This window comes from Xyrauchen texanus, chromosome 36 (assembly GCF_025860055.1).
Source record: "Xyrauchen texanus isolate HMW12.3.18 chromosome 36, RBS_HiC_50CHRs, whole genome shotgun sequence".
NCBI classification, from domain to species: Eukaryota; Metazoa; Chordata; class Actinopteri; order Cypriniformes; family Catostomidae; genus Xyrauchen; species Xyrauchen texanus.
This window is the reverse complement of record NC_068311.1, coordinates 13,686,126-13,713,136: the sequence shown is the minus strand read 5'-3', so window position 1 is coordinate 13,713,136 and position 27,011 is coordinate 13,686,126. Positions and strand designations below refer to the sequence as shown.

Below are 27,011 nucleotides of genomic sequence, written 5' to 3'. Positions count from 1 at the left end.
AGCCCGGATATGTTAGTGGAGTATTCTTTTACACAAAATAGCGGTACATGAATTAAGCCCAGTGGAAGTTTGCCATAGTTGTTCCCTCTTCTTCTTCTGGCCATTGCAACCCGAGAGCTTTAATGCAGCACGTGTTCAGAGGCTGCTCAGTGCAGATTGGCTTTGATCTGAAGACATACGCCGTTCATAGTTTTTAAATATAGCAGCTTCTTTAAGAGATGGTTCACACAAAAATGAACCGTACCGATCACCATTTAATTTCGTTGTACAGAAAAGAATGACAATGAAAATGATTGATGAGCAGGGACTGCAGAATGAATATTCTGCTAAATATCTCCTTTTGTATTCCATGCAAGAAACAAAGTCATTTGGGTTGGAACAACATTCTTGGCTTTAAAATAAATATTCCAGGTCCAATACAAGTTAAGCTCAATCGACAGCTATGGTGGCATAATGTTGATTACCACAAAATTAATTTGGACTCGTCGTTCCAAAAAGCAGCAGCAAATATTGAGGTTGCACTTGCAATGGAAGTGAATGGGGCCAATTCTTGAAGGGTTTAAAAAGGCAGAAATGTGAAGCTTATAATTTTATGAAAGCACTTGCATTAATTCTTCTGTTAACACAAAAATATTATTTATAGTAAAGTTGTTTAAATTATAATTTTAGCGGGATTACAAGGTTTACAGTGTTACATCATCATGGCAATGAAATAGTAATATTGCATTAGATTTAACTTTACACAGAAAAGGTTAGTACATGATTTTATCACACTAAAATCATGCCAACACACATATCGGTTGTCTTGTGGCTATACTTTTAAAACAGTATTTTAACATTTACAGCTTGGCCCCATTAACTTCCATTATCAGGGTCTCAAATGTAACCCAGATTTGTACTTTTTTGAAAGAGAGAAATACATTTTGTGATAAACAACATTTTGCCACAAATGCTGTTGATTTAGCTTAACTTATATTGAACCTGGAATACTCCTGTAAATTTGCTATTTAATTTTACAAAACCAAAAGAAATGATGATGAGATTAAGGGCAAACTCTTATAAAAATGGTATGCTTTATTTAAACCCAAACTACAGTGTACATATCAGATGCACAACATAGCTACAGAGTACAGACAAATTCCTTCAGATTTATTAAAAAACACAACATACTACAAATGACGATTATGAAAAATGGAACATATTTTAAATGGAAATTCAGTTTCTCACATCTAGACAGCAGCACAAAATATGCTTTCAGCAATGTGCATAATCTAATGTAAACAAGTACATTAAAGCAATAAACAGGTTTAACATGCTCTCTTCTAAGAGTTTACATTACTGCAAACTGTATGAAAGAACACAGTACAAAAGCATCAAGCTTTAGCCTGTTGGGTGCTTATACAAACATCAATATCATAGTCCCAGTCTGTGCTACTATGCGTACATATCCTCACGGTCAGCATTGTAGATTTCACCCTCCTGCAGAGAAGCAAAGTTGAGGAAGTGAGACGGTCTGTGGACTTCATGGTAGAACTCTTTTGGGTTGGACAACTGTAGGTCGTACTTCATGTTGGGATCGTGACGGACACCTAGAATGATGAGGGAAGGGTAAGAAAAGCACATTTTGTCAAACACAAGAAATGTCAACTGATAAGAGTCACTGCAACCAATTATGTATAATCATTTGAGGTGTCTTTTTAACTGTAAAAATTAGGCCGTGCTCACCCATGAAGTTATAGTTCCAGGAGACCTGGCCAGGCACCATGAAGAATCCCAGGAAACGGTCAGACAAGAGCATCTGGACTCTCTCGTAGTGAGAAGGTAAGTAACCCTTGGGGTTATTACCCTTATCTGTGTTTTGCCTGCCCCATTCGTATCCACTGGGTGTTAGCTTGTAAGCAGTCAGCGTGCAGGAACCAGGAGTGAAACTAGACAAGCAATCAAAATGTTTATAACAAATTACTTTACTAAAGCCAGTCTTATAATGTGCATAAATCTTACCAGACAATAATTACATGGATGTTTAAGTGAGCAAATAACAAAGGCAAAGATAAACATGTTTGTGTTCGATTTGTACCTGCAAGTAATGATGATAGTCTTCTCGCCATCCCAGGATGGGTTATCTGCCATGACCTTTGCGTGGGTGGTGACATCCTGCGGAGACAGCTGGGGTGATTCATTAGGCTGTGTATGGATCCATCCAAGAGGCTCCATTTCCTAAACACAGAGATTGAATACAAACTGTTTACAGTTGGGAAGATGGAGACTGCTGACAAAAAAACAAGTATATAACCAAGGCTATCATATTGATTATACATTTTCACTGAATAAGATGGCATGCCAATCAATTATACAAATTAATTTCAATATTAAATATTTATAAAAAAAATACATAATACATAATCCAAACAATAGTACTGTCAAAGTTAATGTGTTAAAGTATGAGATTAATGAAAAGAAGTTTCATGCGTTCATTTTTCTTAATCGTGATTAATGCATTTACCATTAATAAAGCATAAACCAGAATATAAACTGTTCGGAAAAGGGCAGAACCTTTGCAATGTCATGACTCATGAATACGGCTTCATGATTGCTGAAGCAAAGCAAACAACCAGTCTAACGGCATATTCATATTGTGACGGATAAGAGCCTCATATCTAATGTGCATTGCAATAGATATGCAAGCTATGTGGATAACAGTTCTTTAATTAGTCAAACTCTCACTTACACTTTGAGAAACATTTAATGTTACTTGAATCAGTGATATTTCAGTGCATTTCCATCTTTATACTGTGGAAGGCTGTGTTTGTAAAATGTAAAAATAACTTGTTACATATTGTTTTGTTTTTTTCCCTCATAAATTTAATACATGCATTTTGACAAGAACAGAAGTACATATATAAACAAATTCAGCACTTTCAAAATTAATTTTAAATCACAATTAAGTATGAAAAAGTATTCGATTAATCGTGATTTAAAAAAAAAAAAAAATGTATCCACTGACAGCACTACTAAATAGTTCTAAATAATTGAAAAATCATTTTGAAATATATTGCATTATTGTGTCAGATGAGTAAAGCATTTGAACTTTTAGGGGCCCTGATTGCCCCCTGCTTAAGAGGCTTGTAAAAACATGAAGTTAGATGTTCAAACTTGATAAAAACCTACCTGATGGTAGGAAAATATGCACTTCTATTACAGAATTTATGTACGGCTCAAGGGGCATGCTTAATAGCATTACATTTTTAAACGCATAATTTTTTTTAGAATTAACTCTTTCCCCGCCAGCGTTTTTTAAAAAAAGTTGCCAGCCACCGCCAGGGTTTTTGACGATTTTCGCTAAACTTTAATGGCCCGCAGAATATTTTCTTCCATGAATATATGAAGATGCTATATATCACAATAAAGATCTGAGCCTCTGCTTTTAGGCAAAAAAAACGATTTTATTTTATCTTCATTTGTTCTTTTTTTATTGCGACTTGAACAGAGGTCGGTTTTGTCAAAAAACAACATTTCAGACAAAAAGCTGATAAAAAGGCATATTTATGTCTGATATTTTGAGCTTCTCGATACTCCACTTCTCAATACTCCAATACTCATGTTTGAGACGATCGCAGTCTGTTTCTTTGATCAAAGAGTTGCGTACTCTTTCAAAGTCTTCCTTACTGTACAACACCTAAAACACGGAAACCCGGAAAATTCCGTGTTTGGCGAGGAAGCGTTTTTTCATAAAACACGGAAAATTCCGTGTTTGGCGGGGAAAGAGTTAATGGCACTACATTAACACGTTGGCAGGGCCATGGGGGGCACCATTTTGCTAAATAAGTTTGTTAAACTACCCCGAATACATATGCGGTATCCTTTCAAAGCTTTGAATCTGAACTTTAAATGGAATAACAGCATTTTTGCATTTAAGTTATAAAAAAATAATGAAGGGCTGAAATCATCCTGTCGCAAATAAGCGCCACCTTGAGGAAATATGGTAGAAATTAATATGAATGTAAAAGTCCTTCACATAGCACTTAAATCAACCCTATAATTATATATATATATATATATATATATATAAATAAAACAAGCCCTCATTGTAGGAATGGATGCATATAAAATAGTTATAAAATACAGACCTTCAAGTATTCGTGTTGAGGCAGCTGGTTGGGCAGGTGAACAGTCTGATGAGTACCCCACTGTGGCACCATCACTATGCAGCGAATCTCCTTTACCTGAGGGTTATCTGGAGGGCTGGTTCCATATAGATACCCTGCAATCTACAGTAATGAAAAAATATATAGATGGAAACAAAACATTCAATCAGAAATACAAGGGGAACAAAAGTCCATAAGACAAAATCCATAAATCAATTAAAACATCACCTGGGCACGCAGATCTGAGATGCAAATGAACTTCTTCAGAACATTCTTGGGAAGGATGTAAGTATAGCCAGTTTCTTTGATGTCATCAGATGACACATAGATGTGGTTGGTACGCAAGTGCAAGTTAGCAGCAGAGATTGCCCTGTGAGATCATGATAAAAGTTAAACCAGTCTAAAAAGATTAGAAACATAGAAGGTATTCGTGAGAAAATCTTTGATAGAGTTCCATACCTAACTCTCCATTCAGTTTTGGAGGAGAAGGTCTGTGTCTCGTAATTGCTGGTGGTCGAGGTGATAATCTCATCTCCATGCTTGTTGACAGTGCGAGTCTGTGTGGCTGTTAATTGAGACTGTTCCTTGGTCTGCTTCTCAATCTCAGCGATCTGCTGCCTCTGCTGGGATGGAGCAGAGATCTCCATACCCAGGATGATGTCCCTGATCTCAGACTGGGTCAAAGATGCAACATTCACACTGAGGGGGAGGAAAAAGTCATGATCAAATGTGTTTGCACAAATATAACACCGATATATTTGTTTTATATGCAATTGAAGTCAGCATTTGTTCAACACTCACTTGTTCTTCTTGCCATAGTCAGCGAGAATAAGATCTTTGAGCTGCACTTCCACTTTGATCCACTCCTCGTCAGTCAGAGTGGGCCAGATGTGGTGGGGCTCGGTGATTGTGGTCTTGTCAGGTTTCAGAATAACTTTAGCACGGTCATTGTTGACATGAAGTGCTCGCAGAATTAGGATCAAACGAGAGAATGCCTAAGCAACAAAAATACATATTACTATTTAAATTCCTAGTAATAGTTTAAATGTAATTGTTGATCAAAATCATGGAATAAGAGCTATATATTTACAGTGTAAGAAGAGATTGTCTTCAGCCAGTCATCATACAGATTGAACAGGACCATTTGAGGCTCTGTGGCTTTCAGAATGAGGTCTCCAAACTTCTCTACCTTCAGACATGCCTGGAAGGGCAGCTGTAGCTCAGAGCCCTTGATGACAATGTTGGGGAAGTCCAACAAGTGCACCTGAGGAAATAGCGGAACTATTGGTCAACACACCCTTGATTTAAAGGTGAAGTATGTACATTTATATCAAAATACATTCTACTATCCCAGTTTATTGTTCATTGAAAACTAAAAGCATGCATTCACGAGTGCACCTCCCTCAAAATTATAAACACTGAGCCTCCCATGCACTATCAAAACTGTTTTGAAAATGTATTTTTATATTGTGAGCGTCCTTCACTGCTCCGCCCATCCCCTACTAGCTCAAACTATTGAATGAGTTTGGGGTGAGATCGCTCTGGCAAACGGGAGCACCAATAACAAAATTGCACAATAGGTTTAAGTGTTACTCCGCACTGTATTTGTCTTTTACAGTGTTCATTTGTGTTTCTAACCTCAAGAGGATCCAACATGCCCTTCCTGGTCACAATAATCTGCTTGGGCTGCTCTTCAACAGGCAGTGATCGGATAAGGGCAGCCACTTCTTCAGCAGTCTTCCATTTGGCCAGCTACATAAACATACAGAAAGAAAATGAGCAACTCACGAGAGAAAAAAAAAAAAAAAAAAAAAGGGTCAAATGTGTTTCATGCAGAATTAAAGCAAAAAGGAATTGCACTGAGAGAAATATAAGACAGAGTGACAGACTGACCTGTCCAAGACGCTTTTGTCCTGCCCATACAGATGTGTGAATGATCTTAAGGAAAAGCTGTCCAGTTCTGGGGTTGAAGATGAAAATGGCTCCATTGATTGGTTTGGTCGTTAAGTTACCTTCAAAGGTCTAAAACAGGGACAAGATTAACCAATAAAAAAAAATAAAAAATTATACAGTTTCATATCAAATTCTTTGAAGATTGTAATATGAAGTCCCAGAAGGACATGTGGATGATGTTGCATTCACTTGCCTTGTGGATGGTGACTCTGTACACATTGGTGTCATCCACAAACCAGATGATTTGGTTAGAGAAAAGCTCTCCATAATTCTGAGAAGATAGGTAAGGCTCAGTGGGTTCTGAAGAGTAGAGCTGCAGACCCTTACGGATTCGCTCTCTCAGCACATACAGAGCAGGGTTGGCCTTCATTATCTTCGCCATAGCCTGCTGGATCAAGGGCTTGGCTCCAGGGAACCAGTTTCCATAGGCACTACAAAGAAGGAACAGACAAAATCAATTAGATGACAACAGCAATGAGCAGAGTGAAGATCTCACCTGTTTTTGGATGTGTAACCAATACTGTGCTTATCTCTGTGATGTTTACAGAGTAAACAAAATATGAGTAATAAACACACATAACATGACATAAAACACTGACCTGTGCAGATTGTATGCCAGATCAATAGCAATCAGGACCCCAGTGGGTGATGGGTAAATACTCATGTTGTCAGTGGTGTAGTCCAAGAACTTGGCCCTGGCATATCTCTCAATGTCATGGGAGTCATAGTCACCCCATCTGAGCTGAATATCAATCCAGTACTTCTGTGTTGTTGTGCTGTCCATAACATCCCTGTAGAAGGCAGCCAAATAAATAAATATTTAAAATACAATATACATTAACCATTTGAGACATTTGAATTTTCCATTTGTGTCAGGAGTAATTAAGACATGAGAATAAACATTATATAAATCAAGAGAATTTAGCTTCTTGATATTGTAAGGACTGATGTGCTTATTAAGCTTAGTCACACTTACTTGGAGTCTGCTAGAAGCGAGGGACGTGAGACGTTCCACTTGTAGGAGGCAAACAACAGAATGTCAGCACAGGAGGAATTCATTTTGTAGGACTTCCTGGGATGGATAGTCTCTTTCTGGACAGTTTCAATCTCCAGAGCATCCAGCTCTTGGTCAAACACCTACACAGAACAAACAGAAGCTTCCTGATCAGTCTGAGTAAAAAAACAGTAATGCTTTAGTGTGAAACAGCCTTGTTAAATATCAGGCATGTACAACATAAGCCATTAAAAGGACATATTCTTACCTGACAGAGATCCATGACAACGCTCTCATGAATCTTTTGCCACAAGTGAGCTCTGAAGATCTGGATCAGAGAGATCTTGAGGGTTGGAATTTTACCATGCATGAAGATTCCAGTGAGGTCCAACTGCACTTGGAAACCCACATAGACCTAAAAGGTCAAAAACAGAAAGTGAGTTTTATGAAATCACTGAATTTAAATATTCAGTCTAAAACACTAGCTGGGTGTCCACCAAATGTTTGGCTTTAAGTGCATTTTAAAAAATTAGACCAAAAATCATCTACTAGGTTATGTAAATTATCTTGATTGAGCCCGCTTTGTCATGATGGAGCAGCTGAATGATCTCCTTGCTTTGGGGAGAGTTGCATTTGTGGTTTTGGAACAAATGCCCATCGTTTTATTAAATGCCGCAGAATTAATTTAGATCTCATATGAGTGCTGAAATGGCTGCTATGCACAAAAACCACCAGCCTCCATATATCCATGAGCACCCGCACTCAAAACTGTTCTGATAGATTGCGAGGACCCACTTTAACCTTTTCAAAGCTAGCTTCTCCTGTACTGACGGATCCGCAAGCATGAGTTATTTAATGCACGCTGTAATTAAAAAAAAAAAAATTTTAAATCGGAGAAGGCTTGAATGGATTGACTAGTTTGTACATTCTTTGTTTGACGTCAGAAAACATGGTAGCAGCACTGCATTAACAGTGCGCTCTGACTGTAATAGATTTAAACTTTTATTTGGTGATTGTTTGAATGTTTGTAACCAAAAACAAAATTAAGATATTGTGATGTTGAAGACTATTTGAGCAGCTGATTCATTATGACAACTGCTTTAGTCCCCCTTTTGCATTTCCATTTGGGTGCTCTTGAGCACAAATTTTAAATTCCCATAAAAATAGTTGGATGGAAACTAAGTATATGGCTTCAGGGATTCAGACGAACATTGGCTCTGTTGATAGTAGGAGACCACCACAAAGTGAATCGTCGGTTAGGAATCTGGTTCAGACCAGATCTCTGAGCATTGGTGAGTTTCTTCCATTTCATGGACTCCTCGAAACCACTGGCCTTCTCCCTATGGAAATGAAAACAATGAGAATCCAAAACCAGTGAGCCACCATGGTATGAAGATCAAACAACAACAAAGCTTAACTGAACTGAATTTACATGCTATCCAATTCTTAAGTTTAAGTTTATTAAGACTGCATTCAAAATGTATGTTCAACTTCAATACACTGATGAGCACTGAAAGGGTTTACCAGAAAAGACCTTCCCAGGTGGGGAAGTAGGTTCCCTTGAACAGTGTATGTTCTAGAATGCCCTCCACTCCTCCAAGTGCCTGGATCATGTCTGTACGATAATTGTTCAGATTCCACAGTTTTCCATCATGCCTTTGGTGGGTCCACCAGAATGGATTTTGCTTCAACACCTGAAAACACACTCCAAAGCTTTAAACACAACACACAGATGCATCTGGAAAATCCCTAGCATTGCTTTAACACTCATTCTTGTACCAGAGGGAAAGTGCTTTACCTGGTATTGCTTGAAGTCTGTTCTGACTCTCCAGCCCTTGTCATAGGCAAGAGTGTGTCTGTCCTTCTGAAAGAGTGTGTTGATACGTGGAATACCTCGGTCCCAGGAGTCTTCCAGATCCTCCAGTGTCAAACGCCTAAATATGATCACACCTTCATTTATTAGACTGAATATATCAACAACTGCAAGATGTAGGTTTGGCTGAGAGAACAGTACCTGTTCTGGGCAATGGCCTCTTGTCTCTTGAGTGCATATTCAGCCCAAACTCTCTGGGAATCAATGAACTCACTCTCCCAAGGCTGGATGTAACGGTACAGATTAGGAATAAGCTGATCCTCCTCATGACTCATACCAGAACGGAAATGAGTGATGCCCACATCAGTCTGTTTCGACCATCTTAAGTAGACACAGAAAAACTTTGGAGGCATCCACAAAATCATCTTAATTTCATGCAGTTTTGTAAAGTTGGGTTGGAATCGACAAATATGGTAGCGAGCATTCCAAAAGTAATTTACCTCAGGTCAGACTGTGGGATCAGTACATGTCCCATGGAAAGCATCCCCAGTCCTCCTAGCTCCTTTGGGGTGTAAAACACCACAGGAGGGAAACGGCTGGGCATTTTGGAGTTCAGCCCAATCTTGATACGGGTTTGGATCTTATTCTCACACTTCACCAACAGATCCAGGAGCTCCTGCGTGTTGACCACAGCTTCACGGTAGTAGGTCATCAGACCAATCAGAGCAGTGTTCCACTTGTTCACAATCTGAGGAAGTTTGAACACACAAATATAGGTAATGAGTTAGACAAATAACAGAGATAAAAAGGTATTGCCTGACAGTACTACCATTCTTAAAAAAGTGCTTATTATTTTAAGTTTGTTCTGGAAGTGTTGAGATTCATGGCACATACCTTGGTAAAGGTGGTGGAGCCAGAGGCCATCAGAATCTGTCGTACTCTGTTGTGGAACCTCTGCATAGATTCATCATCTACACGAAGGAAACACTGTGCTGTTCTTTCCTTTGTTACCTGATAATCAATATACATATACATTTATCCACTGGCCATTCCTAACCCAGATTTCCAAGAGTATCATTCACCATTCTTTAACTTGTTTACCTCATTCTGCAAATTCCAGACGCCATCTTTGTGAGTAAACTCCTCATAGCTGGTGCGGCACTTGGGCAGGATGCGACACTCAAAGCCGCACATGTTGAAAAGCAGATTGGGGTTGTCCTTGCTGTAGACTGACACAAAGCTGTTCTCCCACTGAACTGTGGTTACAGAACGAGGGAGGCGATTCTTGATGTCCCAAAAGACAGCACGGCCCCTGGGAGATTTAAAAGAAACTCAGTTAGACTATGTATATTTCAGTCTATGATCCATTAAGGGGTTCAAGAAGAGTAAATGCCAAGAGGGCTTACAAGTTCACATCATGTTTCATCAGTCTCATCCTAGCATCTCTGGGCCAGCATTTTTTATTGTTGTAGCCCACAATGTTCTCGTTGTTGGGGTCAGGGTGCTCAGTCAGATACCTCTGGATCAGATCTCTAGCCTCATCAGCTGAGAACCTGTAGATAAAGAGGAACCATTAGATAAAACTTCTGCTACTGTAGCCTTTAGTAAGAACATTTAAATAATCTCTGACATCTCATCTGACCTGAAGAAAATATGAATACGGTCTATGTATCTGCAGTACAAGCGGATGGGATGGGCACTCTCAGTGACTGTGTCCTGGAAGCTGAGGAAGTCATTGGGCATCTGAGGAGGTCCAGCCATTTCACTGGCTCTTTGCAGACCCAGCACCAGCAAGTCCATCACCAGCCCATAATACTGCACGACGAAAGAAGCAAACTGCAGCCCTCGGATAATACCGTACGAGTTGGTGTGGTTCATGTCCTATTAGGAGAAAACAAAGAAAGCTAAAATCAAACTGAGAAATTACAGAAGATTTAACATAAACAAGACTACTTTGACATTTTCAAACCCTTAGAGAGGGAAAACGTTTGCAAGGGACTCTTTATGTGTGCAGGAAACAGACCTTATAATTGATGACAACATTGTTTTTGGCTGTCATGTAATCAGCAATATTGTGATCCACTATGAGACGCAGAAGTCTGTTCAGTAATGTCAAGTCAATCTTCTCGTACATCTTCTCATAGCGAGACTCCAGCATGACGTTACACTCGCCTTCTGCTGTCTCCCACACATCCTGCAGGTTGTTGATACCTGGATGGAACAAATAAATACAGATCAGTTTCCTGAACACAAACCACTAAACCGAAATAGTGAACTGTTTTTAGAAAACCATAATTATATTATTACAGTTTAAAGCCTCATCAAGTCAACCAATAGAAGGCAGTATGAGTTCCCATCTCACCTTGGCACCATTTGTACACCAGCAGAGGTGGAGGCTCTGTGTCAGCTGGTTTGATCCATGGTGGGAAAAGTCTGCGCTTATCTGCCTCATACCAGAGGTACTGATCCAGGTAGGCATCTGTGATCTTCTCCAGAGGTTCAACATCATAAACTGGCACCAGGTGACTGTAAAGGTCCATGAACTCAATACCCACCTACAGAGGAAAGCACATCTTTAGATGTAAGCTTGGACTAGCAACAGGCTAAGAAGGACTTTGTGGTTATATGAAGTGCACTGAAATGGTACATGTGCGCTAACCTCTTTGAAGGCTCTCTGAGTGAGGAGGTGACGTTTGATTCTAGACAGAGCCTCGTGAGGGTTATCATAGGCCTGCTCAATCAGACCCAACTCCTCACGCTGTGACTGGTTCAGCCTAGACTTCACACTAGATACAGCAGAAAGGAAAAGCACGATGACAACTTATATAAATGTAATCAAACGCAGTAATTTACAACCTGCTTTATAGTGATATAATAATGATGTCAGAAGCAGGAAGTTCTGGTCTGACCTGTAAGCCTCCTTGAGTCTCTCCAGAGCCAAGATGAGCAGTTTAGTGTCATGTTTGTAGGAGAGAGGGGGGAATGGAATTGGAGAGAACCTACGACTCTCCAGCCAATGCACTGTGGTGGTGTAGATGGCAACGGCCTCTTCAGCTGTGATGTAAGGCCCATCCTACAAGATAAAAGCGAACATCACCCTAAACGGTGTTCTTTCACAGAAACATTAATGTGTTCAAAGCCATTAATGACTTCTTGTAATTATGTTCCCCAAGAAATGTACCTTCAGGTAATTGTGCTGCCTCTCCTGCTCTGCCTTCAGGTAGAGTCGAGTGAGACGTCCTAGGTTCTTCTTGCACACAGTCTTATCCACAGTGGCTCCTCGCCTGATTCTCTCACGGTTGTAGTGAGCAGTGTTGGTCCACCAGTCAGCTTTAGCCTTCACATAGCGAAGGATCATGTTCTCAATAGGGGTTGGAAGTCCTGGAACCTGCAAAGACAATTAAAAAAAAAAAAAATGTATACCATAATAAACTTCAAATGTTATCTTTTATTTTTCCTCAGCCCATACTAACTAGAAGTAACTGTAATATAAAATAAATGGGCAGCATGCATGCGAGAAAATTGTACCTTCCAAGGGATGTTGGCCTTCCAGCACCTCCATGACTCACTGAGGTGCTGCAGGATGGTTCTGGCCTTATTCTGTTTAATACCCTCAGGCATCATATCCAGGATGTCGTGCATCACAGCAGCTCTCAGCTCCAGATCAAAGTGAGATTCCACACGCTGTTTGGTCACAGTCTTGGCAACACCCTTAGAGTGTCGACCTAAATGGTATCAAGCATTGATTCTACTACATTGCTATCGTTTAACATTCTTCTACATATTTTTTTAAATAAACCAAAACCACATTTTTACCCTCAAACTGCCTAGCCAGAAGGTTGCCGAGCCACCGCTCCAGAAGAGGGGTGATGCCTCTCATGAAAAACAGCCAGACTCGCCATCCAGGAGCCCAAAACCCACAGCCTGGACCTTTTCCAACTGGGCCCTATAAAAATACGAGCCATCTTAGATGCAAGGGATAGCATCTATAACATAACAGTTACAGACAATACCGATTCACTTGGAGTGACATAATTGGTGCCATTGAGTAAAGGCATTTTTACAGTATTCAGTAAAACTGCTTTACACAGTCATATCAGGGCCATTTTAATTCTACAGAGAACCCTTAAGTATAAAGCTTTATATGAAGGAAGTCGAATATGAAAATGCTAGACAGCCTTTTTATTTTAAACAGCACTGATGAGGTAAAAAGTAAACAAATAATACATATGATCGGTTTTAAAAATACAAAATCGTCATCCTTACAAACAATTTGAAATACTAAAAACAAGTAACTTGTATAGGTTTACATTTAAACTTTTAGAGAATCTATTAGAATTTACTTTTATTACAACTGTAAAAGTTGTAATTAAAAGTTTCTAAATGTGTTTAGGCCATTATGTTTAAAAAAAATATATACAATATTTATTTATTTTTTAGAAAAGACTATCAACTTTTGTGGTGTATGTGGTAACGGCCTTATTACAAATGCAACTGATAAACAATGACAGAGCACTGGTAAACTCTTCATGGACAAAATATTGACAGATTTTTTTCTCCTGTTCTAATGGTCCATGACATAGATATTCTAAAGGTTCCTTGTGTCCTGCTAAACCAATATCGTTCTTGTTAAAATGGTTCCAAAAAATGCAAGCAGTTACAGTCTCCAGTTACCTTTATCATTTTTGTGAGGTGGAGGATTTTGGCTAGAGAAAATGTGGAGTGGCTTGTAGGCACCGACCGAATTGCCTTGAAACAATCGAGTATCGAAAAATGTTGTCGTTCGGTACCAAATTTCGATACCTAAGGGGTCAATCTTGTCAACATCAGTAATAAGCATGTAGCATGCTAGATGTGCCCAAATCTAGTGCTGGTGATTGGCTGTGTTTAGGCATCAAGGAAAAGTACGTTTAAAAAGTTAATTTCAAACCCAGGTCAATCAGAAGTGTGGAAGTATTTGGGTTACATAAAAACGCAAAGGCATTGTTGTTTTGCACAAATGGAAACCATCTCCAAACATGCAGCGAAAAACATAGCAACACCTTCAACATGTTCATTCATCTGCGAGACAGGTTAGTTGTGACAGTTCTGCTTGTTTCCCAAACTGTTTTTGAAAACTAATAGACAACTAACACAACAAAGAAACTGTTGTTGCCATTTGCAGATAATGTGTAGCTTGCTTTCAAGTGACTGTTGAATAGTTTGCTTATAGTAACAACTAAAATACAGTTGTAATCAGCTAATACCAAGTCCTGTAAATAATAATAGTAATGTAGCACAATGAGGATTTCAATATTCATTTTAAGTTGGAACACCACCAAATCATACGTTGCCATAAAATGAGAGGAAAATTGCAGTTATTAAATTTGTTGCTAGCACCTAGATATATTAGCAACAATGCACACTACTGTAAGTCTTACTTTAACATTAGCCTCAACAAGTCAAGTTGTAGGCCTGTAATAAGTGGCCCCACATAATGACCATTTCAATATGAAGACATCAACTTCATGTTATATTTGGCTATTTATCTATGGTGTTGATGGATGTTTTTTCCAAATGTTCAGGGTTCTTTTCAAAGTTCTTGGTTACCCGTTCATTTAAAGGTCAGGTTGATTTTGAAAAATTTAACTTGTTAATAAGAGAACAATAAAGTTTGTTTATCTTTCAACCCATTTTTGTAATGCAATTCAACACCGTAATAATAATAATAAATGTATACCAGGGTTGCTGCAGAGTTTTTAAAATCAAATTTAAGTCCTTTTACAAGACTTGAACAAATAAATTGAATACAGTACCCCCATACCATACGAAAACAAACCCACAAAAAATTAAAATATTAAAAGAGCTTTTAACTTTAAAGGCACTTTAATGTTAAAATGCACTGGGGGCTCTTATTTTGAAATGTTTGCACTTCACTGCTTCCAGCTGCTCATTCAAACAAAGGATATGAACTGTGCACTCTTACAATAATCTACAACGTATTACAATATAAACAATTAAGAGTAAACATTGACATATGTCATCTATATTATCATCATAATCAACAGCTGATCTTAAGTGATATTTTGTCATAAATTCCCGATATGGCCCAATAACTGCTCTGCAATTGCAGGAAACACTCAGGCCCCCGCTGATTTTTTTTTGCACATAGCAGTGTTGCTCTTTTCCTCAGTGCTGTTTGGCATGTCAGGGCTGCCTGTATGATGGGTTTGACTTGACTTCCTCTGTAACACTTCAAACTAGAAAAGTCTCACTAAAATTAAAATGGGTCACAGCAGTTTTGAGGTCTGCACACAGCAATATTGAGGGAAGCCCAGTTGTTGCACATGCATGTCAGAGAGCAGAGCATTAGCATGTGCTAGTACCGTTACACTTGTGCAAAGGTTTTAATCGCACTGTGAAATTATTGCAGTGCAGATGAGAAGCCTTTAACTGAATGCGAGATTATCATTAAACATTATATTATCATTAAATAATCTCTATCACTTGGGCGGTCGCCAAAAAAATCTTCAGTGGGAGAACCATGGCATTGTTCTTTCCCTGCTGTCCGTGACCCGGTCCGAATAGACCTGCGACCCACCAGTTCAGAAACACTGATGTATATTGCGATAAAAGCTTCAGTAATTATCATGCCATGAAAATGTTATACCATCACATGCTTAATTGAGTACTCACTGTGTTGAAACGGTAGTAAATGAGATGCTTTATGTCTTTGCACATTCTGATCTGCCTCATGAGCTTGTACTTGTAGCGGTACATGCCAGTCAGTTGACCCACATGGGCGAAGATGTACTGCAACCCATCTGACAGCTACAGTATAGAGACAAAAGTCAAGCTTTAGGCGAAGGGCAATATATGCAGAATTAAGTTAATATGTTCTAGACATGTCATGTATATATTGTACCTGAAAAGCATCAACATTTCCAAGCCTGTATTGTACATGACTGTCCACTACAAGCTTGCTCAAACGCAGAACCTCACGACACAAGTGGAACGCATTCCCGAATCTGGACTTTTTACGCTCCTTAGTTGTGAGGGTCTTGACAGGCTTCAAGTTGAAATTGTAGTCCAAGTGGAGATAGTTGAGGTTCTTTCTGTGAATCAGCAGGTTCAGCATGTTGTAGCCCTGCCGGCACACCTGGAGGCCAACCTCCACCCAGTCCAGCTTTGTAGACTGGAAGAATTTGGTGGCCTTGAAGGAACGGAACAGGTATCTAAAGATGACAGGGAAAATACAAAATACACCCATTGTTAAGACGCATCAAAACTAGGTATAGACCGATATACCAGCCAGGCTGATTAATCAGCCGATATTTGGCCATTTTAGGATTCTCAGCATAGGCCGACAACAGCGTTTGCATGGCCGTTTAACAGAAGTGTTATATTCCCCTTGTATCAGTTACAAAATCTATCAATAGATTTGTCAATGGAGAGTCAACACTTTGTTTTGAAATTTAAGCAAATTTGAGTAAATAATGCTTAAAGTGTTAGCTTCACTTTAGAAATTGTGTACATCTGATTTGCTGTTGGCAAATCAGTTTATAATTGTAGTATGTCAATCGGAATTTATATTGACCATCCTGCTCTCTAGATATTGTATCGACCATTGAAAAACCCATATAGGTTGACCACTAATCAACACTTTTCAGAGATAAAGAATTTGTGTAGAACATGTTCTAGAATAAATAATTTATGCTCACCTCTTTTTCTGTGCTTTAGGAGGTCTGTGTTTCAGAGCATTTAGCACATAGTACTTCAGGAGCTTCTGGTAAGACACTCGCACCTTCACAGGCTGGCCTGCAGGACAGTGCTCACGGTACCTAAGGACATTACGAGAAAATATATATAAATAAAAGGATCCCACATGAGTGACGTAGTCAAATGGTATGTATACTGTTCTACGCCAACCAGTTTTTGATGAGAGGGACATCAATGGCTCGTCTGGTCCTTCCTGAACGAAGATTAAATGGACGAGGTGCCCACAACAATGCAATTCCATTAGCTGTGTTGTCAGTGTAGAGGGGCGTTTCCTTTAAGAATGGCTCTACGTACTCAGGGAGTTCAAATTCTTCATCATCATCTGGCAATGGCTCCTGGCTCTGTGAAGAAAGACTCAGAATTAACATGTGTGGGAAGAAATTTGTGAGCTGGAAAATATAGCAATTTACACAGTTACTGACTTTAACAGAGTGCCTGTGAGAGATGGGGTTGATCAGCGGGTCGAAGTAAAAGGCAGGCAGATCAGGATCCTCAGTCTTGATGAACACCACGTTGGGTGTGTGGTACCTGCACAGGAGTAAAAAATGAGTGCCTTAACAAAAGAAGTACTTCTGCACAATTATATACACCAAGGCATAACGTTCTGTACCAGTTGAGTTGCACATGATGTGGCAGGTTATTGTACAGGTAAGGGAATGCAATTTTGTATTCGGTCCTGATTGGCTGTCTGATGATGATCTTGTTGATGTCATTGAACTCATTCCAGTCTTCATCCCTGTAAAAAATACAAAATTACATATGTTATACTTCGGCAGTACAGAAAAAGTAATGACCGATTAAGCAACAGGTTGAACTACTGAAATGAAGGAGATGGCACATACTGAAGGTTAATGTCTCTGACAAGGGGCTCAAATTTGGGACCCCCAGGAATGGCCATGTTCAAAGCCTTGGAGGTGAAGAAAGCCTTCAAGTCAAACAAGTAGAAGTAGTTGCCATCCACCAAATCCAGTCAGCAGCTGGTTGGCCAATCGATACAGTGTGGACATCATTGGCAATGTGAACTGCCAGCGTCTATATGTGGTCCCATTCACATATCTGTGGAAGAAAAAAAAAACGTAATCATGAGCAATCGGATGGACATGGATTGAACATTTTCATAACCTTCACCAGCACTCACTTGGTGGTGTCCTTCAGGGGCTGATGCTCATAGAACCAGTCTGTCACAGAGGAGTCTTCATCTGGATCCAGCTCCATCTGGATTGCCTCCAGGGGCTCCACATCCAGAATGTTATCTGCATAATCTAGTGGAGGCTCTTCATCATCAAATGGAGGGAAACGCATGCGTTTGAAGTGCCGCCTGTCTCTCTTCTCACGACGCATCATGATCCACATTGCACTGGTCAAAACAGAAAGATTGGTTTAATCTCTGCTCTAAACATGCAAAGGAGATCAGATTACATTATCATACTTGTAATTTTCAGGGCTTAGCTATGTGAGCAAATATTACAATTTACCCCCACTGCGCAATGTATACTGGCTCAATAACCCATGGGATTTCGTTTACGAACGAAATGGCTCCTGTGATGTGGTAGAGTACAGGAATGTCCCTGATCTGCTCCCAGGGCATGGGCATGTTCTCCAGCAGTTTGAGCACTGCATGCGGCATATATTTCAGGGCTCTGCAGACAGGGAGCAACAGATACAGATTCTACTCCTGTAACTTACTTATAACAATCAAATGCAATAGCATAAAACAAATGAATAGACTGCCAAGGTAATATGATTGCAAATGTGCTTACCCAAGGTAGACCCTCTTGTCATGACGGAATTTCCTGTTGGTCATGTCACCATGATCTCTGATGATTTTGCGAACATGCTCAGGCGGCATGTCCTCTTTCTGGGCATCCACAAAGCCAAATTTCCTCTTCTCAGAGTAGCGTTTTGCCTGCAGTTGCTGCCATTTCCGAGCTGCAAGAGAGGCAATGTTAAAAAAGCCAAAAGCAAAACACTATATGCACAATGCAACACTGAGAAGTCATACGAACACACCTTTCTCTTGCAGCTTTTCCTCTGTCATGAAATCTGGTAGCTGAGTAGCAACAGGAGGTGGTGGAGGAACACCTGGAGGCATTGTCCCAGGAACACCTCTGTAGGCGAATGCAGCTGCCATGGCAGCGTCTACAGGGGAGGAATGACAATGGAAAACACAAAATTACACAAGGCAAATTATAAACAAATATCGTCATGGATTTAATTGCAGATGATCAATACACCAACCTGATTAATACCTGAAACTACTAAGAACCACAACAGCTACTTAGTTAAAAAAAAAAAAAAAGAAAAAAAAAAAAGAGATGAATAATCACCATATCTAAAATGCAAACGGTTTGGACAACACTTTTTACGTTTTTAGATACTCCGCAGCCTATGCAAGCAAATAATCACGAATCTCAGCTTTGAAGTTCTCATCTTGAGTCTTCAGATTCAACATGGCAGTACGTAACTTTAGCTTAGCTTACCTCATATAACACAACTAGCTAACTCTTTCCGTAAACAAACATTTCCAGAGATAAAATTGTGACTTTTATAAAGAGCAAATAAAACATGCAATGGCTAGCAAGGCAGAACTGCATCTTACTGTGTTGTAAAGCAGTTTATCTTCAGTGAATGTTGTTCTTTGTTGGGTTTGTGCTCTGCAGAATGTCGCACTGTGCACGTTGTGCCTAGAGTCTTTCGATTCACGTATGCGGTTTACGTATCTTCCGGATACTACTTCTTCTTCTTCTTGTTAATGGCCGTTCACTCCTAGGAGCATTACCGCCACCTACCTTATTTTATTTCCAACATCCTTTTGCCTAAAACATGATCCTTTGCCAAGATCATAGAGCTATTTTGGATCCGCCATCAGATGGTGCTGCGTGTTCAGCATCCTTTACCAAATCCCCACACAGTCCCAATCTAAGCATTGCACCATATTATATTCTTCTATCTTAAACCTGTGTCATGTAGAAAGGTGAAAAGTGCTTTATACACGTGTGTATCTGCTAGACCCAAAATATCCTCTAGACTTACTGATCTACCCTCAATGCTCTCAAATAAGTTTTTACAATATTTATTATACTTATCACATACCAACAGTACATGCGCCACATTTTCTAACATATCTGTTGTCATGTTAGAAACATGTTGTCACACAATCCACGTGTTGTCACACAATCCATCTATTTGCTTACTCATGATTGGCAAAGTTGAGTTTAAGCATGTCCCCGTCTGAGAATAGCTAACAATAATTCCTCACTTCTATTCATTCCCATAGACCATTTATTTGCCATCTTCCTGATTATATAAAGCCACCTACCTTTGCTACTACTATCCCATGTTCCCTGCCATTCTTTATTTAATTCCTTCTGAATTATAGCTTTCATCTCACATTTCCCCATTGACACTTTCTCTTTTACCAAAAACTCTTTTGGCTAATCTGTCAGCCACCTCATTTCCTAACACCCCAACATGTGCAGGTACCCAACAAAACTGTATCATCACTTAATTTACTGTTAACCTGTGCAACAGAGAATAGACTTCCAAGAGTAAAGCTTCCCTTTTTGATCTTGCAGATAAAATACTATTCAGGACTGAAACCGAATCAGAGCATATAACCACTTTATCCGGTCTTTTTTGCTCTATCCTTTGCAAACCTACTATTATGGCAATCAATTCTGCAGTATATATCGATAAACAATTAATTATCTTTTGAATCTTCAATATTTTAAATTTAGGTGTAAACACTCCTATGCCAACATTTTGATGTATTGGATCTTTGGAACCATCTGTATATATATTTGTATGAATTAATGAAATCTCTCGCTCAATATTGTACTCACCATATTTCCGTAAATACATATCTCTTTCATATTCCTCTGTTCTTCTAATAAACTTATATCAGCCATTGGTTCTGGGATTTTCCAAAATGGGTTACCACCTAAAGGCACCACATGACAAAATGACATACTATTAATTCCTATATTTTTGGCCCACTGTCCAGTTTTCCACCTAAAGTCATTACCTGCCTTTACCGTTTCACCCGGTATGTTATAGCTAGTTTCTCCCTCCTCAAATCCAAAGGCATTTTTCCCATCAATATTCTCATTGCATTTACTGGAGAAGTTTTAATTACTCCACAGCAGATTCTTAAAGCCCTAGCCTGTATCACATCCAGTTTATTCAAAACTGACTTGGACGCTGAACTGAATACGACACAGCCATAATCCAGATTAGATCACATTAATCCTTGATACATGCATAATGCATCACCCCAATGATATCCGGTCACTGCACGCATGCAGTTAATAATTTGTTTGCATTTAGTTTCTTTTTTACTGATGTGCCTTTTCCAACTCAATGTCTCGTCAAACCACAAACCAAGATATTTAAACATTGACACTTTTTCCAGTGTTTGATTGTATATTTTCAAGGTATGACTATTTCTTTGTGAGTATCATATAGTTTGTCTTTGTAATATAGAATTTTAGTCTGCATTCTTCAGTCCACGTTAAGTACCAAGTTTTCTGAAAGTTCAAAAGATTCAAAATATAGTTTAATTTCATATTTGAACCTCAAAAAGAGCAGTTTGCTTTTGGATGATTTGCTTTTATGGATATGGTATTTTTCTGACAGAAAAATAAGGTTTATAATAAATGCCTTATTTATTTTTTTCCAAATATTAAAAGCAAATATGACTTAAAGAAAATACAAAACTGGGATTGACATAAGACTGAATGAAATTAAGATAAAAAATAAATAAAAAAAAAATAGAATAAAAATGACGTTTCAGACTTCTCTAAGTGCAAAGAGCCAGTTGAGTTAATATCATTTTTAAGTCTTTTGAGAGAGCACTTATATATGAGTTAAATGTGATTTCTTACACTTTGTTAGTAACAAAATAGTTGTGAGGCAAAGTATAGGGTTGCCATCCGTCCCGTCTTTAAAGATGAAAAGAAACGGGATTTGTCCTTAACTTAAATTGGTGAGATGACGTCACGGCGAAAGCGTTCAAGATAGTCAAGTCAAGTCAATTTTATTTGTATAGCGCCTTTCACAACACACATCGTTTCAAAGCAGCTTTACAGAATATTAGCATTAACAGACGATAAGAACTGTAATGTCTATAAAGTCGATTAATCATCATTGTGTAATTTAGATAAAATACGAATTTTAATAGTGTTTATAAATAATTAAATGATAATTGTATTAATAACCCCAGTGAGCAAGCTGTAGGCGACTGTGGCAAGGAACACAAAAGTCCATAAGATGTAGATTAATGGAGAAAAATAACCTTGGGAGAAACCAGACTCACTGTGGGGGCCAGTTCCCTCTGGCTAACATTATGAATGTAATGTAAATATTAATTATGTATAGGTAAAATCATGGTTTAAAATTATTAAACTAAGTGATAAGGGTCATTGATTAAACATAGATTGTGTTTGAACTGTAAGATTAATGACCAAAGTCTTTGAAGTCCATCTTGATTAATTGCAGAAGTTCACATAGATGCAATTGTCCTTGTTAATTGGCTGATGAAGGCTTTTGTTGGCAATTGTTAGTCTAAGCATTTCATTTCAGGATCGTAGTCCATAAATAGACCGAGGTGATGCAGGTTGGAGTTGGCATAATTTCATCCTCTGAAGTCCGTCATAATAGATTGAAGTGATGTTTGGCTGGCACCGGCTGCATTTAGTCATCATCATTCTGCGACATGTAGCAGTGGAGTCCAACATGAAGCAGGAATGGTGCTGGATCCAGCTGGTTCTGGTGACCTCAGGATAGGAGTCCCGAGGTTGAGACAGGGAAACAAATAAAAAGATGTAAGCGTAGATGCCATTGAATTTATTGCAGAGTTAGAGATCATGCTCAATGTTTCTGGTTTCTGGTTCTGGCAGACCCAACTAAAGCAGCCTAATTGTGGGATAAATTAGGTGTATGCCTGGCTAAATAGATGAGTCTTTAGTCTAGACTTAAACTGAGAGAGTGTGTCTGCATCTCGAACAGTGTTTGGGAGACTATTCCATAGTTTAGGAGCCAAATATGAAAAGGATCTTCCTCCTTTAGTGGATTTTGATATTCTAGGAACTATTAATAGGCCAGAATTTTGCGATCTTAATGAACGTGTTGGAATATAGCGTGTTAGAAGATCACTTAAGTACTGCGGAGCTAGACCATTCAAAGCTTTGTAACGTAGTTAACAGAATTTTAAAATCAATACGGAATTTAACAGGTAGCCAATGTAACGATGATAAAATGGGGCTAATATGATCATATTTCTTGGTTCTCGTCAGCACTCTGGCTGCTGCATTTTGAACCAATTGAAGTTTATTTATTGATCTTGCTGGACATCCTCCCAGTAATGCATTACAATAATCTAGTCTTGAGGTCATGAACGCATGAATTAGTTTTTCGGCATCAGCAACCGAGAGCATATGCCTTAATTTAGCAATATTTCTTAGGTGGAAGAATGCTGTTCTACAAACATTTGTAATTTGATTTTCAAAGGACAGATTGGTATCAAATATAACACCTAAGTTCTTTGCTGTTGAAGATGATGTAACAGTACATCCATCTAGAGTCAAATTATATTTTAGTGGCTTATTTTTAGAGTTTTTTGGTCCAATAATTAGAACCTCTGTTTTGTCAGAATTGAGTAGAAGGAAATTTCTGGCCATCCAATCTTTTATTTCATTGATACACTCTGCTAATTTTGAGAATTGTGAAATCTCATCAGGTTTTGAAGAAATATAAAGTTGTGTATCGTCAGCATAGCAGTGGAAACTTATTCCACGATTCCTGATAATATCTCCCAGGGAAGCATATACATGGAGAAAAGCAGAGGCCCTAAAACTGATCCCTGTGGCACTCCATACTTTACTTTTGTTTGGTTTGACAATTCCTCATTTAAATAGACAAAGTGGTAGCGGTCTGCTAAATATGACCTAAACCATGCTAATGCCACTCCACAAATTCCAACATAATTCTCCAGCCTATTCAAGAGAATGTTGTGATCTATCGTGTCGAATGCAGCACTAAGATCTAAAAGCACTAGAAGAGAAATGCAGCCGCGATCAGATGATAAGAGCAAGTCATTTGTAACTCTGATAAGTGCAGTCTCTGTACTGTGATGAGGCCTAAATCCTGATTGAAATTCTTCATATATACTATTTCTCTGTAGAAATGAACATATTTGGGAGGATACTACCTTTTCTAGTATTTTTGACATAAACGGGAGATTTGAAATCGGTCTATAATTAGCAAGTTCTCCAGGATCAAGTTGTGGCTTCTTAATTTGCGGTTTGATAATTGCCATTTTAAAGTTTCTTGGGACATGTCCTAAGCATAGCGAGGAGTTAATGATATTAAGAAGAGGTTCCGATATTACAGGAGATACCTCTTTTAAGAGCTTAGTTGGTATAGGATCTAACAAACAAGTTGTGGCTTTTGATGTTTCGATAAGTTTTGTTAGCTCTTCATGACCTATGATAGCGAAGGATTGAAGTTGCCCATGAGGGAAATTATTCGACACTGTTTTCTGAGGTGCTATGACAGATGATTGCATAATTCCAATTTTATTTCTGATTATTTCAATTTTATCTGTAAAGAAATTCATGAAGTCATTACTCTTGAGCTGTGACGTAATATCTGGTTCGGTTGAGGCTTTATTCCTAACCAATTTAGCCACAGTACTGAATAAACATCTAGGATTGTTGTGGTTATTTTCTATGAGTTTACTAAAATATGCTGACCTGGCAGCTTTGAGTGCGTGTTTGTAGCTACAGACACTATCCTTCCATGCACCCTGAAATACTTCTAATTTTGTATTTTTCCACATGCGCTCCATTTTCCGAGCTGCTCTCTTGAGAGCATGAGTGTGTACCATGGTGCAGGGCTTATTTCTTTAATTTTCTTTAATCGAAGTGGGGCGACAACATCAAGGGTGCTAGAGAAGACTGCATTTAAATGTTTTGTTATTTCATCAAGTTCTTCTGGGCTTTGGGGTTTATTGAGTATATGAGATAGATCTGGAAGAGTATTAGTGAAGTCATCTTTAGTGGTCGAAAGAATAGTTCTACCTGAACGATAGCGTGGTGTAGATTGAGTAACATTAGCTGATTGCAGCATGCAAGAGACGAGGTAATGATCCGAGATGTCATCGCTCTGCTGCAGAATTTCTATATTATCAACATCAACTCCATATGAAAGAATTAAATCTAGCTTATGATTATGGCGATGAGTTGGTCCTGTTACATTTTGTCTGACTCCAAGAGAGTTGAGAATATCGATAAATGCTAATCCCAATGTATCATTTTCATTATCTATGTGAATGTTGAAGTCACCAACAATTAAGGCTCTATCTACAGTAACTACAAGATCTGATAAAAATTTGCAAATTCACTAAGGAAATCTGAATAAGGCCCGGGTGATCTATACACTGTAGCAAGGGTAAAGGACGACAGAGATTTTTTATTTATATTTGTATTTGACGGTGTCACATTAAGCATTATTAGTTCAAAAGACTTACATTTATATCCTGTCCTCTGAGTAACACCAAAAACTTCACTGTAAATTGTAGCAACACCTCCTCCTCGACCCTTCAGAGCGAGGTTCATGTTTATAACAATAACCTGGGGAGTAGATTCATTTAAACTAATATATTCATCCGGTTTAAGCCAGGTTTCAGTCAAACAGAGCGCATCCAATCTATGATCTGTAATCATTTCATTGACAATTAGTGCTTTGGTAGCAAGAGATCTAATGTTTAGTAGCCCTATTTTTATATGATGTTTATTTTTAATTTGTTTGTTTTGTTCAAGTTTGACCTTAATCAAATTTTTTCTAAATGATTTAGTGAGGGTATTGTGTTTGGTAGTTCGGGGAACAGACACAGTCTCTATGAGATATCTAGGTGATACAGTCTCTATGTGTTGTAGTTTATGTGACCTGTGTGACGTCTCATGGGAGCTAGCAGACGTTCGGATTAACCAGTGACGCCTTATACGGGTAAGGGACCGTCTAAAAATATGAGTGTAGCTCTGGTTTTCTTCTTCTTATTTTTTTTTTTAGAAGAAAAGCTCTGTTTACCTGCAAATGTTTTGCAAAGCCCTTTGAAAAACAGAAGTACTCCTTGTGGTACTGCATCATGTAGAATTGAACGTTGTAAAATGCAATAATAGCCTATATATTTTCATGCTTTTAGGTTCGTTTTTTCAGTTACTTATTAGCTTTTTTTATTTTTTAATATTCATTCAAATGGTAAAATAGTTTGAATGTGTTTCAATTTTGTTGATTAAAAAAAGATTTATGTAATTTAAAATCATATTAATCTATATTGTAACATGCATAACATTTTTGACTACATATAGTTCAAAATTCATGACAAAGAACAAGTACTAAGGATTAATCTGAAATTAATTCAAGTAATTCAGATCTGTAGAAGCCTAATAGGCATAAACTATCAAGTATAAAAGATCAACAAATAGATCAATGTAATGAGAAAAAGAAGATAAATGTAATGCCATAGAATGCGACATTCCTACAGTTATGAGATCAATGAGGCCGAACAATTTGATTCACTTTATTTATAGTATTATACATTCATTTAGCAATGCATTATTATTATTATTATTATTATTATTATTATTATTATTATTATTATTATTGCATCTCAGCACTAGATGCATAAAACAATCTGTCCAGCAGGTGGTGCAGTAGACGAATACATTGAGATGTCATTCAGTAATCCTGAATGAGGCTGCTATGAAAGCGCCTTTGAGTATATGTGTATTTTACGACAACATATTCCAAAAATACCATCATAAAATTTAAATTCTTATTACCATACAACACATCTATGTTTGAGATTAAAGGCCCAAATGGATGTTCCAATCGTCCTTTAAACTTTATCGAGTGATTCATTTGTGTGAATTCTGCAGTACAGACGAAGCTGGTAAGAATGCACAGTGAATCAGAAGAAATAGTATGTCACTGAAATATTTGATGCTTCCTCTTTTAAGCTAATTTAGTCGTTGCCACTTCAGATATATCAAGACTGCAGTACTGTTTACAATGTCATGAACGCCTATGGTTTATCCCATCATCTTTGCTCTACCCTTCACCCAGTCTCACCTACCACACCCCAAAGCCTCCCAAATCCATGATTTTCCTTCCTCACAAACAGGATGCCATTACTCCACTGTTCAAATCATTACAGTCCAACCATAAAGTTTATGAACAAACCTGTCTGGTACTGCAGTTTGTTTTATATTCACCTTATGTCTTTGATTGTGAACTACTATTTTCAAGATATATACTTGTATCCCTTAGGCTGAAAGTACTGTATATT

The 27,011-nt window shown here is 38.3% G+C and overlaps 1 protein-coding gene across 1 annotated transcript; it reads right to left on the bottom strand.

Moving 5' to 3' along the window:
* Positions 1-1,072: 1,072 nt before the first annotated feature.
* prpf8 (pre-mRNA processing factor 8) lies at positions 1,073-19,378 on the bottom strand. Its single transcript, XM_052107645.1, is given in 43 exon segments — positions 1,073-1,589; positions 1,726-1,928; positions 2,078-2,217; positions 4,128-4,268; positions 4,374-4,515; positions 4,605-4,844; positions 4,947-5,140; positions 5,236-5,409; positions 5,784-5,897; positions 6,039-6,167; positions 6,292-6,529; positions 6,698-6,889; positions 7,075-7,235; positions 7,361-7,507; positions 8,303-8,432; positions 8,617-8,786; positions 8,891-9,026; positions 9,107-9,286; positions 9,406-9,653; positions 9,800-9,916; positions 10,007-10,217; positions 10,312-10,458; positions 10,548-10,786; positions 10,929-11,116; positions 11,268-11,460; positions 11,565-11,691; positions 11,815-11,978; positions 12,087-12,293; positions 12,434-12,630; positions 12,722-12,851; positions 15,581-15,715; positions 15,810-16,119; positions 16,606-16,725; positions 16,814-17,004; positions 17,086-17,191; positions 17,274-17,399; positions 17,506-17,630; positions 17,632-17,719; positions 17,802-18,020; positions 18,139-18,303; positions 18,424-18,592; positions 18,674-18,802; positions 19,263-19,378. Coding segments are annotated over 42 exon segments (7,029 nt in total). The 5' UTR covers positions 18,795-18,802; positions 19,263-19,378; the 3' UTR covers positions 1,073-1,434.
* Between the last annotated feature and the right edge of the window lie 7,633 nt (positions 19,379-27,011).